This window comes from Mus caroli, chromosome 13 (assembly GCF_900094665.2).
Source record: "Mus caroli chromosome 13, CAROLI_EIJ_v1.1, whole genome shotgun sequence".
In the NCBI taxonomy this organism is placed as follows: Eukaryota; Metazoa; Chordata; class Mammalia; order Rodentia; family Muridae; genus Mus; species Mus caroli.
In genome coordinates, this window is record NC_034582.1 from 40797119 (window position 1) to 40813746 (window position 16628).

General features: G+C 47.6%; 1 protein-coding gene across 11 annotated transcripts in view; it reads right to left on the minus strand.

Annotated features, from left to right (window-relative positions):
• Positions 1–888: 888 nt before the first annotated feature.
• Atxn1 (ataxin 1) overlaps positions 889–16628 on the minus strand; it is a 409435-nt gene continuing 393695 nt past the window's right edge. For 10 of the 11 annotated variants that reach the window (XM_029468376.1, XM_029468381.1, XM_029468380.1 and 7 more), the window contains 2 exons: positions 14575–16582; positions 7534–8716 (listed from right to left, as the gene is read on the minus strand). In XM_029468376.1, coding sequence (XP_029324236.1) covers positions 8186–8716; positions 14575–16419 — 2376 coding nt within the window. In that variant the 5' untranslated portion in view covers positions 16420–16582 and the 3' untranslated portion in view covers positions 7534–8185. Of the gene's footprint in view, positions 8717–14574; positions 16583–16628 lie in introns of all 11 variants that reach the window. The other variant, XM_021180017.2, reaches the window with a different exon arrangement.

A 16628-nucleotide genomic window follows, 5' to 3' on the forward strand; every position in this document is an offset into this window, starting at 1 on the left:
TTATTAGTATCTAATCACATGGGCAGGCAGAAGGCTTGCCCATTGCATACCAGGAACAGCCCTTCTAGTCTGGTTCACTGAGGCTTCCTGGCATGCTACTTATTTTCCCACATGCTTAAAATACAATGTGTAGAATCCCAGACCCTTGTTTCAGGAGTCACATGCTACTATGTAGTCTAGGCTGCCTGATTTGTTACTATGTAGCCTAGGCTGCCTGATTTGTTACTATGTAGCCTAGGCTGCCTGTTTTGTTGGGATGAGTCCTAATTGGATAGCTCAAAAATATAAGGAAGAAGAAAATAGAAGCAAAGGGTCCCCATTCTTCCCTGGCCAAGTGAGAACTCTCATCTGTTTCTGGCATCTTCTCCCCAGTGTGAGCTCCAATTTCAATTAGAAGAACGACATCGGCACGTGTGGATAGGAGCAGGGCATACCTGGGGGTTGCTGCTGCGGGGGTAATGATTTTCCTAAACCACCACCAAGCCACACCTTCCCAAAGCTGAGCCCAACACCAGCCTGTGCACAGTACTTCCGAGACAGATGCAGAGCAGGCTTTCTCATGCAGGAAGACCTCTGTTCCACAGGTTTCTAAGAAGTATGCACTTCAGGGAAGCCTACTCAAGCAACCACAGCTTACTTACCAGTTGGAGCCAAACTGAAGATGTCACTGATAAATGCCACATTAGGCACAAAGCGTGCCAGTCATTTGAGAAGAAAAACCTAGAATGTTGAGCAGAGAGGAGATGGCAGGTTAGAGACAGTCATGCCTCATCTCACACCGGTCTCCCCAGGGTGCACTGAGGTGATGTGGACAGGTCAGTGAAGAGGGACTCCCCTCTTCTCAGCCACCACTTTCTTTGGGGATCTGACAGACAGCGAAGACACAGGTTTGCAATTGGCACTGTTATTTTATTAGTAGTACGAGTATTATACAATAAACTTGTACTGGTATACAGACAATTTATTTAAAACAATTTTGTTCAAATTTTGAATCAAACATTGTTTTATTATAATAATGAAATAATTTCTACCTAGAAAACCTGCAAGCACCATCAAAGAAAGGGACCATAAAATTCAATAAACAGACTCGAGTGTATCCTACAAATAGACACACCACGATTAGAAAATAGAATATGAATTCTTCCATTTTTTTAATATTTGTTTTAAAAAAGCTAGTGCAAATACAACATTTTACACTGGAATTACAGAGAGTATGCACGCATATGGAAACGTTCTCCTGTCACGATAAAAGCTCTTAACTATGTATGCACTTAAAAGTTTCTTTTCAATAAGGTGCAAAAAAAAAAAAAATTTGTTTTCCCTAGTTCTCCACATGGTAGTGCCCTCAGCCCAAGTTTTGGTGTCTGTTTCCGCTTGGCCTGTGGGGAGGCAATGGATGGAAATTGGAGGGTGTGGAAACCTGATGTTAAAACCCTTCAACTGGTGCAGATCTCAGGTTCTGGAGGGCCAAGACTCCACTGGTTAGAGATGTAGACTGTCTTACCGAAAGGCCACCATAAATACTGACAGGACTCCACCGCAACCCCCTTTCTGCTGACACTACCTGGGGTCACACTTGAGCAGTGTGGGTTGGGGGGGGCAGTAGTCACAGAATGGGACTATGGTGGGTTGCCATGGTTACGCCTCATCATGGACTCAACAGTTCATCCCACCCTTGGACTGGAGGATAACTTCCGAGCAGGGGGCTCCTGTAAGAACTGGAGAAAACCTGTGCACCAACCTTCTTAGTAACTGATCTTTCACTCCAACAGTTCTAAGCCAGTGTCACCTCAGCTCGGTAGTCTAGGGGACAGTATGTTATCTTGGTAAGGGTTACTGTAAACAGTGCTTCCCACACAGGCCTTCACATGAGCCATCCAGGCAGCAAAGGGACAAGAAGACATGCGTGGATGGAGTCTCCAAGTGATTTGTAGTGGAAGACTTAACTCCTTTCAGTTAAAAAGTGTTAGGGAAGTTCTTAGAGACTGGTATCATGTAGACGGTATCTATTGGCCAAACACACTTCATCTGAATACAGGTGAAGTTCCTGTATGCATGTGTCAGGATGTGAAAAGCTGACCCGATGTCTCGCTTCTGCCTTTGTCAAGGTCAATCTAAGCAATAAGAACTTGCGCCTTAAGGGAGCGGACATGAACCCAAATTGAAGAATCAAAGGTAGGGTCTGTTGACTGCCCCCACGCTGTCTGGTTTGCACCACCCAGCGCATCTGCTGAACAGGAATATAACTCTGAGAAACCGTTCTGCATTTCGTCTGGCCTCTACTTGAGAAACATCTAAACGAAAGCCAGGCATTCAAGCCAAAATGGGTGTTTTACCCCTGTAGGAATGAGGTCTGGGGTGGGAGGCAGAAGAAAGGCTCGACTTTTTTCTGTCTACTGGGAAGGAGGATCCCTTTTAGAAACACTTCATGTTCAGGATTATATTCTTTGGGTTGATAGGAACAGGAAGTGCTGAAAATGTCAGACATCATCCAAAGTAAAGTTGCAATGGCTTAAGAAGGGAACTTAGGGAAGTACTTTCGGCCTAGGAATGGACAGTATCCTCAAATAGCGGAATACAGAGTTCCCCCATCCTTCACACAAGAGCCGTGTGTAACAAAAACAGAACAGTAAGCATAGGTACGGTATAGTTGAAGAGCCTCTGACATCATAATTCTTCCAGGCCATAACCATACAAATTTGATGATCAAGACAACAAATTGCTATATACAGGAAAAATAAACCCCCAAACATGTAACTTTCAAACCCCTCCTCTGTTTTGTTTTTTTGTTTTGTTTTTTTGTTTTTTTTTTTACACACAAAATATGAAACTCATAGTTTCAACAGATCTGTCTCTTTCAAACACTGAATGAATCATTTCAACATTCATTTTTCTTTTGTGCAATTTTTTTTAAAAAAATTATCTGTAACCCTCCCACCCCCAAAGTGAGTGCCTCAACCCTCCCTCCCCCACCCCCCAGCTGCTCAAATTGGGTGTACTTTAAAGAAAAAAACAAAACAAAACAAAAAAACTTCCCACAAGGTATAGCGCTACAAGAAAAAGCCTATCAGTAAGGTAACATTTGAAGCGAGGTCATCTATGAAAGAAATCCCAGCTCCAGAGTAGAGGTGTGCAAACTGTTTCGAGTTGCCTTAGGAACAGAAATACAACACTGTTCATGGACAGGAGAAAACCAACCCAACTCAACAGGTCATACCCATGTGCTTTATTAAAAGAAAAGTAGATTCTCTATAGTTATTACTCGATTTTTCCTTAAATTTTCTATTTCGGAAATCCTGGCATCAAAACACAACTGTGGATGCAAAGGCCTTTGCTCCACTTTTAAAACAACAAAATATGATTCTCTTGCTGTTCATCTCAACCACCAAAGAAACTGGATCGGACCCGGAGACTGGAGGCCCTGTATTCCCCTGGAGTCAAAGGGGGTGACTGGGAAATGAGGAGCGAAGGGCTCTCAAGAGAGAGCAGACCAGTTGGTTGAGGGGCTTGTGGCTCAGGAAACAGTTGCCATGCCAACCAACTCAACTTACAAAGTCTGGCTTTCTATCCCAAGAGCTCTGCCTCCTCACCCTTGTCTGAAATAGGTGTTAGTGTCTTCGAAAGCATCTATCTACAAAATAGGTTTCCTCAGTAGTCACAGATGTTACAAGGTATCCTCAATTGTTTCCTTAAAAGAAAAGAGAGAGAGAGAGAGAGAGAGAGAGAGAGAGAGAGAGAGAGAAAGAAACGAAAAGATACAAAGCTAGAACAAAAACAGATTTTGGCAACATATTTCAGTAAAGATCAAACTATGTGCAAAGAATGGATATATTTTTTTTCTTCTGATTACGAGGAGCTACTGCTCGTCTTGAACGTGCAGCATTTATATTGCAATCGGTGCAGTAGCTAAGGAGCAATCCACACGGTGCGGGGAGATCCAAACATTCCTTGAAATTGTACAACCCTACTCCAGAGCAGTCCAAAGTGCTGTTGCTGAACACATCTGTGTTCCACACACACACACCAGCCCCATCCCTGAGTAAGAGGTGTGGAAGGTTCTGCAGGGTTCCTTGCAAGGGAGAAGGAAGGACACTGCCACTTCCTTATGGGGTAAGGGGGGAGGGGAGGAACCCAACAAGCTCACCTAACAGAAAACATACAAGGTCGGGGTTCAGAGTTAAGGACGTTCTGTTGCCACCACCACAAACATCAGGCCATCCCAAACTGAGTTGGATGAATCCAGAAAAGCAAAATGTGACCAACATAGACGATTATCCTGCAAGTCCCCCCTCCCCACCCTCCCCCAAATGCAATTTGGATTTCCACTTTTAAAAAGATTTGAGGTAAGTGGTATCCCTGGCCTTCTCTCCCCCCCCCCAGTCCCCACCCCATCCCACTGACCCCCAAGGTGGCCCAGACAAACTGAAATAATTCTAAAGTTAAACAGTCTAAGGAACAGTCACCTTGTGTATTTAGAAATCCCTAGAAAGAGGTTCTTGTTTGCTGATTTCTTATGAGTAATATTACTATGTTTTCTTTTTGCCCTGACTAATTTCTTGGTGATTGTGTTCGTTGTAAACACAAAAAGGCCTGCTGTTACTTTGTTTTAAAATGGAAAGCAGGAAAGAGAAGAAGGAAAGACGGCTGATGGTAAATATTGCAAAGAGGACAGGTACAGAGGCGCGTGGCTGATCCTTGTCCAATAAGGGCACTGCTATGACTGTGCTCCCTACGCAGTTGACCGAAGGTGCTCCGGGAGCCTGGAGGGCCCCACCAATGTCTGCAAATAAGAGGTGGCTCCTGCCTCTGTGTGGTCTTCCTGTTTGAAGAGAAAGCTGTCCCAAGGGAATGGTGACTGTGGTTGCCAGGTGGTCCCCTCCAAAGCCACTGGTGGGCATGCTCAGAACACACACATATGCAATAAGTTGCTTGTGTCAAAGGCAGGGATCAAAGTCTCAAGGACACAGAAGAGACTGAAAATGAGTTGACTGAAGACCATACCGCTCCAGAGTTTGTCCTAGGAGCCACTCTGCCTCCTGGCTCCGTTCCGGCTTCACTACAGAGCGAGGGGCCTTTGCCGAGTGTGGTGATGGACCTTCAAAGTGCTTCCCTCAGGTCTCCTTGGCTGGCTCTCACTGTGTCCTGGTGACAGACACACACAGGCTCCCATAGGCTGCCTACCCTAGCACTCTGCATCCATCGGTGTTAAGGAGAAATGGAAGGGGCTCGCCTCTCCCGGCTCACTCCTCCAGCCTTTCTCTGGCCAGCGAGGGGAAGAAAGGTCAGCCCACCGAACAAGGAAAAGGCCAAAAGGGAATGAACTTTAACTAGATAGCACACTATTGGCACACAAAGTATTGCACATGCTAATGGAGCCAGAGAACGAGATGGGACGAATGCTTCGGAAGAATCAATGATTTGTATAATTCCTATACCTGAAATAGAACCACAAGTTATGATATTCCTATTGCTCTGAGCCATGTGTGTTTTTACCTGTTTTAGTGTCGGCTTAGTGGATGCAGTCAGTTCAATCCTCGGAGTTAGCCAGAGAGCAGAGTGTGTGTGTGTGTGCGTGTGTGTGTGTGTGTGTTTTCTGAGCTCACAGGGGCTGTTGTAGATAACTGGCACACAGCACCTCTGTGGCAACCTCCTAGTCCTCTCACCATTGGAGATTAAAACAAAATAAAACAACAAAACAAAACCGAAAACCTAGTAAGTGCCAGTGCCCTGAGCAGATATAGGGAAGATCAAGCAAGGTCTCTGAACAGAAAGATTAAAAAAATAAAATAAAACAAAAGGATCACAGCACTAAATAAGCATCTGATTGCAAGAATGGGCTCACCCAGCTCTGCTAGCGGGCAGAGAGGGCGATGAAGTTTAGGGAGAGGCCAGCTATTCTGGACCTACTCAAAGGTGTTTGGTATATCCCAGAAAATGGTCTGGAAAAAGATCATTAGTTGCAACAAATGCCACTGTAAATGGAGACTGAATAGCCAATATGCAGGTTGCCAGGGGAGGGTCTTTTTTTTTTTTTTTCCTATTTTGAGAAATGGAAGAAATCTTTTCTTTTTAAATTGCTAAAAAGAAAAGTCAAATAAGTACTTACTTAGGTTAGTTGTAGCAAGCCAAGTAAGAATGTTTAAAAACTTCTCCCTATTTATAAAACTAGGTTTAAAGTACTTTAAGACACACTCAGAACCCACAAATGATATTTTGGCCTCTGGGAATGAAAACTTGTGACTTTATGAAAATATCCTTTCTGGAGTTTTGTACCAAACGTTAAATCCTAGTTGGATTTCAAATAGAAACCTAAGTTTCTTTAAAAAAAAAAATTAACACTTTTTTTTTCCAGAAATGAAAATACTTGCTCATATATGTAAAATGTCTATATGGGAAACTCAATGGCGCTGAAGAAGACCCTCAGACCTGGCTTCTGGTGACAGATGTGGTAAATGACAAAATGAAGTCTCAAAGGGGACAGAACCTTCTAAGAAGGGCCTAGGGTCTAGGCAGGTTAGAAAGTAATTTTGCTACATTTACTTATGCTCTTGTAACCCTCCCAAACCTTTCCCACAATGTTATTAGATAAAAACTGCAGGAATATCACACAAATTATAAACTCAAGATGTGCAAATCGCAAAGTTCTTTAGGAGTTCGTCCTAAAAACACTGGACACAACCGAGTGTCTTTTCCTCTGTGTCTTGTCTCAGTTTCTCTGCCAACTCTGCATATGCCTTTAACTCTTTCTCCAACATCAAAGTGACAAGTGCCTGCCGTCAGGTAGTACTCGGTAGTCATATATTGTCACGGGCTAGTTCGTACTTCACATTCATCCCTTTAAACCAGATTGGAGTTTTCGATTGCTGGCTTGTGAGCAGAGCTGAAGTGTAGTTACAGTGTTGAGAAGAAAAAACAAAAACAAAAGCAACCTAGGTTTGTCTTTTTTTTTTTCTTTTCTTTTCTTTTCCCAAAAAGAGTCGAAAGTGAGATACAGTACTTGTTGAATGACAGACCAAGATGCTTGGTTAAGAAGCCTGCACAGCATTTTTAACTGTTTGCGAGATAAAGTAACAGAGTAGCATCTTCCAGATCTAACTCCTCATGTTACACTGGGATTGAGGGGAAAAAAAAAAGCGGCACCCAAGTTGTCCATAGTCATGAACAGTACTAGACCTAAAATATAGAAAAGATGCTGCCGGCACAGCTCGGAGAAGCTGTCTCTCTCGGGAAGCAGGGCTTGCATTTTCCTTCTTGGAAGCCAAAAATCAATGCAAGTAACCTGATTGCTTTTCCTAACACTGCACAGAAACCAGTGTGGGTGCTCCCTCTGTCCCTCCCGCCCCACTGCTACCTGCCTGACCAGGAGTGACCTGAGCAAGGACTTTCCCTGCCCACCATGACGACTGATGATGTCACTGGACTGGACCGGGTAAAGCAGAAATGAAATCCTGCAAGTGGCAGCTGCTCTTAAAAAAACAAAAACAAAAACAAAAAACCAACAAAACAAAACAAAAAAAACCTCAGTGCAGTCAGGCCCCATGGGGGGAAATATATATATATATATATATCTATATATCTATGATTAAAAGTTGCTTTTTATTGTAAAATATGTTGGAGAGAACCATGTTCTTTGAAACTAGTTTCCCATCTGCCTGTCTGATGCCTCCCTACAATGCCTGGAAGCTGGGTTCCTGATGACTTTGCAGGAGGGAAACCCAGGTCCCCCAACCCCACACTGAGAGGGAGCAAGTGAGGGAGACAGAGGCAGAGAAAGAGACACCCTCACTCGCACTCCTTCACAAGGGACGCACACCCAGACACTCCCTTGCAGGATACTTCCCACTGTGTTTGCTCTTGAAACCAGCGGGAACTGATGCCCCTCGACTCTGTGAGCTGCCGGAGAAGGCAGGGGCTGATGAAGCCACATTCAGGGCCACCAAGGATACCCCGGAGCTCCACGGACACGGTTCTGACCATCCTCCACCCACCAGCTCCTCAACAGACCCTTGCAGACAATGCAAACGCACCAGTCTCCTGCGATACACCTGTTTGACTCTAATGACAAGGTTAGAATACAAACCTAAAGAGGATGTAACATGTAAATACTGTGTTACTTAGCCTACAGTACAGTAATCTGGATACAGACAGCAAAAGGAGGCCCGGGCCTCCGCTGCCCGCACGGTCTCTACTTGCCCACGTTAGATCGGCCTTCGATGCAGATCTTAACCTCCTGAGGAATGAGCGAAGGCTTGGGAAGAGTCAAAGGTGGCTCATCCTCCGACTTCTCCAGTTTACGGGTCTCCGGCGCCGACCACCTCCTCTTCCTTGTGGCTGTGGGCTTGCTCGGTTCTATTTTGCTGAGGAAGGGTGCTGCAGGCAATCCTATTTTTTCTGGAAACTTCAGTTCGCCATTCTCAGAGAGCACCTGGGCGCTTCCCTGGTTGATTCCGTTTTCCTGCTCCGTGTATCTGTGTCTGCTGCCAGCCAGGCTGTCGGTCTTTGCCTGCTTCAGCAGGACGCTGGCAGGGTCCACAGGCTGGCCCTTTTTAACAGAGCCATTCTTCAGGTTCTTGAGGGTGAGCGAGATGCAGACGTCTCCAACAGAGAGTTTGGAACACGGCAGATCAAAGAGCTGGCTGGTCCGCTCAGGACAGCAGGATGACCAGCCCTGTCCAAATACAAAAAAAGGATACTCTACCAAAACTTCGACACTGACCTGTGGAAACAGAAGTAGAGGGAGGAAAAGGGAACGAAACATGAGAAAACAGTTCATACGTGGTGTTCACATGTGCACGTATATGTGTATGTGTGCACAGAAAACCGTGTATGCACAGAGGCTGGAGCTCAACCTTGGGTGTGAATTCTTCAAGGATAACCCACTAAAACCACGTGGTTCTTACTCTCTTTAAGTGCACAGGTGTGGGCCCATCCATTGGAACACGGGAAACTTAATAGTGGCCATACCTCTACTACCAATGACCTGAAGGTCAAAGTGTTGAGAATAAGGACTGAGTTCTCAGCCCTAAACAGGATATCTGTATTAAACCCCCTCCTGAAGGCTCAGGAAGCCTCATGGGAGAGATGGGGTGGGTGTCGGGGGACATAAGAGCCAGAGGATGGGAGAAGCACTGAGAAATGCTAGCTTTTTGACAGAATACTGTAATTGCAGCCACCCCAGACACCCTGGGGGGGGGTGTGTCTCAATGGCCTGGAGATCATCTGGTGGTCAGCAAGCTTTGCAGATTCTATCTCTGCCTCCCCAGTGGGTGCAGAGGTTACAAGCACATGCCTCCACACTCCACCGTGTGTGTATGTGTGTGTGTGTGTGTGTGTGTGTGTGAGAGAGAGAGAGAGAGAGAGAGAGAGAGAGAGAGAGAGAGAGAGAGAGAGGTTTCTCTGTATAGCCCTTGCTGTCCTGGAACTCACTTTGTAGACCAGGCTGGCCTGGAACTCAGAAATCTGCCTGCCTCTGCCTCCCAAGTGCTGGGATTAAAGACGTGCACCACCACTGCCTGGCTTATACTCCTTAAACATGGGTCTGTGGATCAAACTCAAGTCCTTCTGTTTGCATGGAAAGAACTTTACCAACTGAGCTATCTCCTTAGGTCCCCTTGAGTGTTTTATTTAACACAGACACCCATAGGCTAGATAAGAAGAAAAAACTGAGAGTTTGTTTACAGCCTCTCGCCTTACAGCGATACTCTGAACGGAGCATGCTAACTGCAGCCACGGCTGCACTCGCCATACGCAGACCCTGGGCAGAAGCTACTGAGACAAATATAAATTCCTTACATCGTTCAAAGCATTCTACCAAATACCAGGTTTGTAGGGGGTCTGTTAAAACCATCTACTGGTTGCCCAGCAACCACAAAGTGCCCACTTGTGTCCACTGCGGGTGACTCCAAAGGCCAGCTATCGTCATGCTAAATATTGGTCAGACTGAGATGTTAGGTAAACTCTGTGAAGAACAGTATGTGCCTGTTTGCTGGTGAGTTCCTATCACTTTAAGGGGGGATGAATATAATCCTTAGAACCAATGAACTTTATGTGTTCAATGAATTTAAGGGGGGCATCATCTATAAAGGCTGGGACCAGTAGGGAGGTCTTTCTTAGAAGACGGGCCTGAAGGATGGGGCAATGTTGGAGGGCTTTTGCGAGTAGACACTACAGGGACAGATATGGTCCAGCCGCCAGGTTGTTTTGAGAGCTAACGTCTCATGCTTCACCCCTGAGCTCATCTCACTACACAGGCTTCTTGAATTACTAAGCTTCCTTTCTTTGCTGGATCCATAGACCATGGAAAGATGTTTTAGAAAGAAAAAAAAATCACAGCACATGTCATTTGGAGGGAAATCTCATGGCTCTGGGCTATGAGCAGTTAACGTAGAGACTCATTAAACTTGTTCACATGCTGAGAAGAAGTGTCTATGGAGTGCTTGCCCTTAAATAGGACATCTATATCAACCCCTGCCAAGGCTGTAGGACCATCCCAGAAGAGGGTGGGTGGAGAGACTAGGAGCTGGGAGGGGGGAAGGAGTGCTGTGTATCGCTATCTTTGGGACATGACATGGCCCTTGTAACTACCCATTCACAGCAGCTAGGATCACCTGCACAGGACCCAGGCAGTGTAATTGTCAGCACTGATGGGACTTAGGGAGTTAGGAGACAAGGTAGGCAGGAATCTGTTGGGTGTGCAAATGATCAACATGCATTGTTTACACATCTGAGAGAGTCAAGGAACAGGTAAAAGGCATTCTATTACATGTTCTTTCTGGGTGCTTACTGTCTGTCAAATGCTCCGAATCACAAAGGTATTTTTGAATGCTGATAGCATGCTAGTGAAACAAATAGTATCATTTCAGCTTTCTAAATAGATAAGGAAAATCATCTTCCTAATGTTATAGTTATTAGCCAATGGAATTAGGATTAAATCCTAGACCCCTCCCCTCACCCCAAATACTCCCTTTCTTCTATACCCTCCTGAATTTGACCTACATGGCATTACAATATGGTAAACAGGTGACTTAACATTCTTGGGTCAGACAGCAGTTTCAACTCAGCAAGAGAGACCATGAAAAGGGACTTGCATAAGACAGAGGTCCTTATCTTCCAGAGACCAGTATCTTCCCAGGGCTTTATAGATTAGGTATTGGCTACTTGTTATCTGAACACACAGCCATTCAGATGTCTCTGAGAGAGACAGACCTCCTGATAGTGGCTCCCTTGTTCTCTCTCCATCCTTATTCTTCATGTCGTTTGGCTCCAAACCCTGGAAATCACAATGCCTTCTCTTCCTTCTTTCCATTATCCACATCTAAATCGCAGACAAACTTTACTGGATTCTCATTTAACTCTAAAGATACTTGCCTCCTGCCCAGTCTGTGCACTTCAGACAGAGCCTTCCTGACATCCTGTTTCAGACAGTGCCCCATCCATCCCTAACTTCCTTCTTATAAACATTGTATCTTCCCCAGAATGCTTCTATTTTGATAAACTATCTTTGTACTTTACTCCTAGAGTTTCTCAAGCATTCTGTAAACTTACACTGCTATTCCTAGAGTCTAAGATGCTTTTGGATGTAAGCGATGCTCAGTAAAACTCTAAGAGATGGCTTGACTTAGAAACAGGAAACACTGCAATGGTAGAGGTGACCAGCAGAGGGCACGGTTGAAGACAATGGAGAAATCACTTGTCCTTCTGGATGGAGAAAGCCAGACATGGAGGCAGCGAGGCCTCACTTCCTGGCTCATAACCATGCATTTATATCACAGTTAAGGACTAGCTTTTCACATTGCACTTAGCTCGTCAATGTGAGAAACGCCATAAAATCCCGGTAATGAGTTAGTCAACAAGGACTGTATCTAAACACTATGCACACATAGATAGTTCTGCTGTTTGATTGCATATTTCAATCTTAGATTAGTACTGCATCCCCCCCCCCCACACACATATGGACATTTCCCCAAAAGCAGGGCAGAAGCAAGAGGGAACGTCTGTTGTTTAAACATGTCTCTTCTTCCTTCCGGAGGCTTCCTGTTTTCACAAATGTGAAGGGTGTCTGCCTCACCAAGCGTTCCTCTCACAACCCAAGTTAGCACCATCTCCATCCGCATCCCTGAGGCTGCTTTTAGTGAGTAAGTCCTGCTTTGGGTTAGATTACTGAGCGTGGAGCTCCTGATTGCCTGCGGTGTGAAATTACAAAATCTTTTTTTTTTTTTAACCTGCTCTTTTCCTCTGAGAAGGAACTGCAGGACTATGTTCCCAACACAAAGCAAAGCAGAGGACTCCACAGTGAGGATGAAGGGGGCCGAGAGTGAGCTACTGATTTCAGTGTTTCAAAATCATTAATAAAACCATTCAAGTTCTTCAGTAAAGTGTGAAAGGGTCGGGGAGCGTTCTATTTAAAGCCTCTAGTCACATGACTTAGCCTTTTTGTGGGAGCATTTTTGGCTCTCAGAAGTCTGAGGCAGGGGGACTGCCAAGAGTTTAAGGTCAGGTTAGGTGATACCTTAAGACAAAGTAAAATAAAGCCAAGCCGTAAAGACCATGGTCTAAAGCAACTTGTCATCAAGAATAAGACCATCAAGTAGTGGACACTTACACCCTAAAATGGCTGAAGAGCAGCAGGTTTCTTCTATTTTGATGGCTACGATACCCAGGCTCCTCTCAAACTTCCAGGCTCAAGTAATCCTCCTGCCTAGGTAGCTAGGACTACAGTCCTGTGCCACCTCGTGGATCAAAAGACACACAAGAATGGTTTGATGCCGTTTCCTAGAGAGAGCCTCTTGACATCAGAACTGATTGGAAGGAAGGTATCAGCTACAGCTGGTCCATAGACCTAGCACATGGCCTTCACTCAGGCCACGGACCATTTGTGTTTTGATGGATTTGCTTTTGTTTCTACCAGCCTGGACAGCAGATATTGTTGAGCATGCTTCTCCTGGTAGCTAAGGGACTGACTCTTCAGGCTTATTTACTGCTTGCATGAGTGCCTGGCCTATTTTTAGGATCCAGCTAATCCATTAAAACATCGCCACCAGTGACTCACAGTCCACCGCAGTCAAACTGAGAAATAGCGGAATGAAAAGAAAAGCCATCCATCTACACACAGCGAGCACAGCATCCTAGCCCACCACGGGAGTGTGTGCACCTGCCCACACGGGGGGAAGGAAGCAACAGTGAATATAAAGGAGCCACCAAGGAAGCAAGGGAAGCAGTCACCTCAGGAGGATCTGGGAAGTGACAGACAGCCCTAATAACACAGAGCTCAGCATCGAGGAGGAGGAGCGCGGCAGCAGCGGGCCAGAGCACTTTACAAATGGCACACTTTACCAAGGTGCTGCTGAGTGCATCCTGGGTGCTCTTCAGAAAAGCTGATGTCCAGGGGCTGCTGCCCACCAGTAGGCACTGAGGACAGAAGCCAAAGGCGGCTACCCAGTGGTGTGCTCTTGGACAGGAGCTTCCCTAGTAGTGATGACGGCTGCTGATTTCTAACTTTGTACACAGGTCCTCATGCTGCTCTGAAGGGGTGGGCTTCTGGTCCTCACTCATATCTGGCTCCTACTGCTGGCTGGATACCCATACTCATGCAAGCTAGCGTGTCCATTTGGACTGCCTAGTAGAAGTGGGAGCAATGGCCTTCCTCAGCACAGGGACAGACAACAAGGAGAGAGGCAGGCTCAGGGCAGCTTTGCTGGCTTCACAGAGAAAGCCATCTTTCTGACTAGGTTGAGAAGACTTTCTTCTGTAAATTATTTCCGGAGCAGACAACGGTGCATTTTCTCTCCGGAAGCAAACCTCTCCCTTTTCAGGGTCAACGTTGCTTACAGCATAGTGAACACTGTGCCAAGTGCCAGGGCCACCGGGTATGGAGGACACACTGAGACATTTTGGGTTTGATGTATCTACAAATGCATTTCCCCAGCTCATAAACTTGCATCATACCATGATACTAATTCCTTTTTCTTTTCTTTTTCTTGCTTTACTCTGGATCCCATAGCTGAGCCATGCCCCAGGCTTATGGCTCAATACTAGGAGAACAGGAAGTGGGATATATTTGGGAACTAGCCCAAAGAAAGAAATCTGATGTCCTGTGGGGCTCCCAGGCCAAACCTGCTGTGCAGGCTCAGGAACATTGTCCTGGGGCATGGCTCAGCTATGGGATCCAGAGTAAAGCAAGTGACTTTTGGCATGTAGTTTAGGTCATGTGGTATTAAACTACCCCTACCTACTCCTCATATGACCCCCCAAACCTAGAAGAACAAGAGCCCTACCCACCCCCAACCCATCTTTAGGACCTGCCAAGTATACTATCTGTGGTGGCTCTCTCTTAAGGGAACTCTTCTTCAGCACTGAAGAATCTCAGTCTCTCTCTCTCTCTCTCTCTCTCTCTCTCTCTCTCTCTCTCTCTCTCTCTCTCTCCCTCTCTCTCCCTCCCTCCCTCCCTCCTTCCACACACACCCCTCGGTCCCCAGGTTACCATGGGAACCCTACCTGATAAAAGCAATCACCATACCAGGAGATGATAGAACGGGAGTAGGGGCCCCCTACCTGTATGACCCTGGTGAGGGTTACCTGGGCTCGGTGTTCACCAACAGCAAACTGTATCACGGCCACCCCGGGGCTGTGGCTCTCCTCGATTCTCTCCACAGTACTGGAGTCGATCTTGAGGTCATTGCTAATCTCTGCACTCTGGATGAAATCCTCCGTCTTCAGGTCTTCCACCTTCTTCAGCTCCCCGTTGGCCAGCTGTATGATGGAGCCTTTCATGAAATATGGCGGCAGCGTGGGAGACGCCGTGGTGGGGGACGCCACGGACTGCACCACCGGCAGGTGGATCTGGGCCTGCACCATGGCTGGATAGGCAGCCTGGGTGACCAGAGCCTCCGGGTTGAAGTTCTCGCTCTTGGGCAGGGCGGTGGTGACAAACGTGTGAGGTACTGCAGCAAACTGGGGTGATGACGTCACGATGGCCGAGGCTGCCCCAGGCGTGTCCATGTCAGGGCTGCCCACCGGGATGAGCAGGGGCTGGTTACCTGGGATCACCAGGTGCTGCGGCAGACCACCAGCATAGGTGATTGCTTGCTGCTGGCCGCTCAGGTAGCCGATGACAGGAGGTTGAGTGCCAGCGTAGAAGGCCGTGGCTGGTAGGCCCACCGGGAGAGGCTCCGATGCACTGTGTGTGGTCTGAATGACCGTGTGGGGGGACAGCGCATAAGACCTGTGGCCCGGCTTCCCTAGGTGCAGGCCGCTCTTGTCATTGAGGGTGGATGGGGAGGCCTCTCGATGCGTGGTCTGCTGGGCCTCCAGGTCGGCTGAGGGTGTGCTGCTGTTAGGCAGAACCATCACAGATCCACGGACCCCGGAGGTATCACGACTGCTGTAGTCTGCTGGGCTTGGGTGGACCACCACATGCCTGGATTCATAGGGATGAGGCACTGACTTGCTGCTTGCCTTGCCTAGGCTCAGCTCCACAGAAGATGACGCCCCATACCTCCGGCTCTTCTCCATCTCCCCATTCAGGACTTCCTTGGCTTGCATAGCCTGCTGCAACCTGCTGCTCTCGGCTTTTTTGGTGGACTCTCGAGGAACAAAGTGGCCTCCGGCATCACTGTATTGCACAACCACCTGGGACGAAGGCCCCAGGGTGAGTGTGTGAGGGATCATCGTCTGATGGGGATGGAGGTGGACCGGGATGGGTGGGGGAGATGTCGCCCGCCCAGAGCTCTGTGGAGAACTGGAAATATGGATGTACTGGTTCTGCTGGGTGGGTGGAGGAGGGGACCCCGGGTTGACTAATCCTGCAGCCCTGCCGAGGTGCTGCTGCGGAGGGGGCTCAACCTTATGTCCTGGTGCCTGGCTCAGACTGCCCATGTTGGCCAGCAGGGTGGAATAAGCCTCCAGCTGGGAGCGCTGTGATGGAGTGGTGGCCCCTGCAGCTGAGGCTACTGCACTGGTGACCGGGTTGCCTGATGGGGAGATCAGCTGGGAAGGGATAAAGCCCGCGTAAGGCCCACTGTATTGGGAGGACCCAATGAACTGGAAGGTATGCGAAAGGTGGGCGTACTGTACAGGAGACACCGGGGTCCCTGACTGAGGAGGAGGGTACACGGTGGGCAGCGTGTTGGCTGTGGGGACTGACCTGGGGGCACTGGGTGGGGAGTAATCCAGCCCTGCGGACAGTGCTTTATGTAAACCCATTCCTTGTAAACCATGCTCCCCGGAAGTCCCTGCTGACCCGTGCCGCCCACCCCCATGGCCGCGGATGCCAGGGGTGCTGGGGAGCCAGGCCACACCCTCCACGCAGTGGTTGTCGCTGGGCAGAGCAGTGGCCTTCTCCTCTGAGGGCCGGCTGGTGGCAGGGATCTCACGTTTCTTGGGAGGCAGGCATTCGTTGCTCCGCTCTTGGTTGGATTTCATTTTTCGCCGTCCCCCCTCCACGGTGGCTGTTTCACTGGCTGGCCGGCTCTGGTTTTAGTCTGATAAACAGAGAGTCACATTGGATTTCTGTAGGGGATCCAGGCCCTTCATGGGGAATCATCTCCCCGTGGGTTCTTTAAGCTGGCAGTGGCAGCTCCGGATTCTGAGGAGGAGGAGGAGGAGGAAGAGAAGGAGGAGGAGGGGAAGGG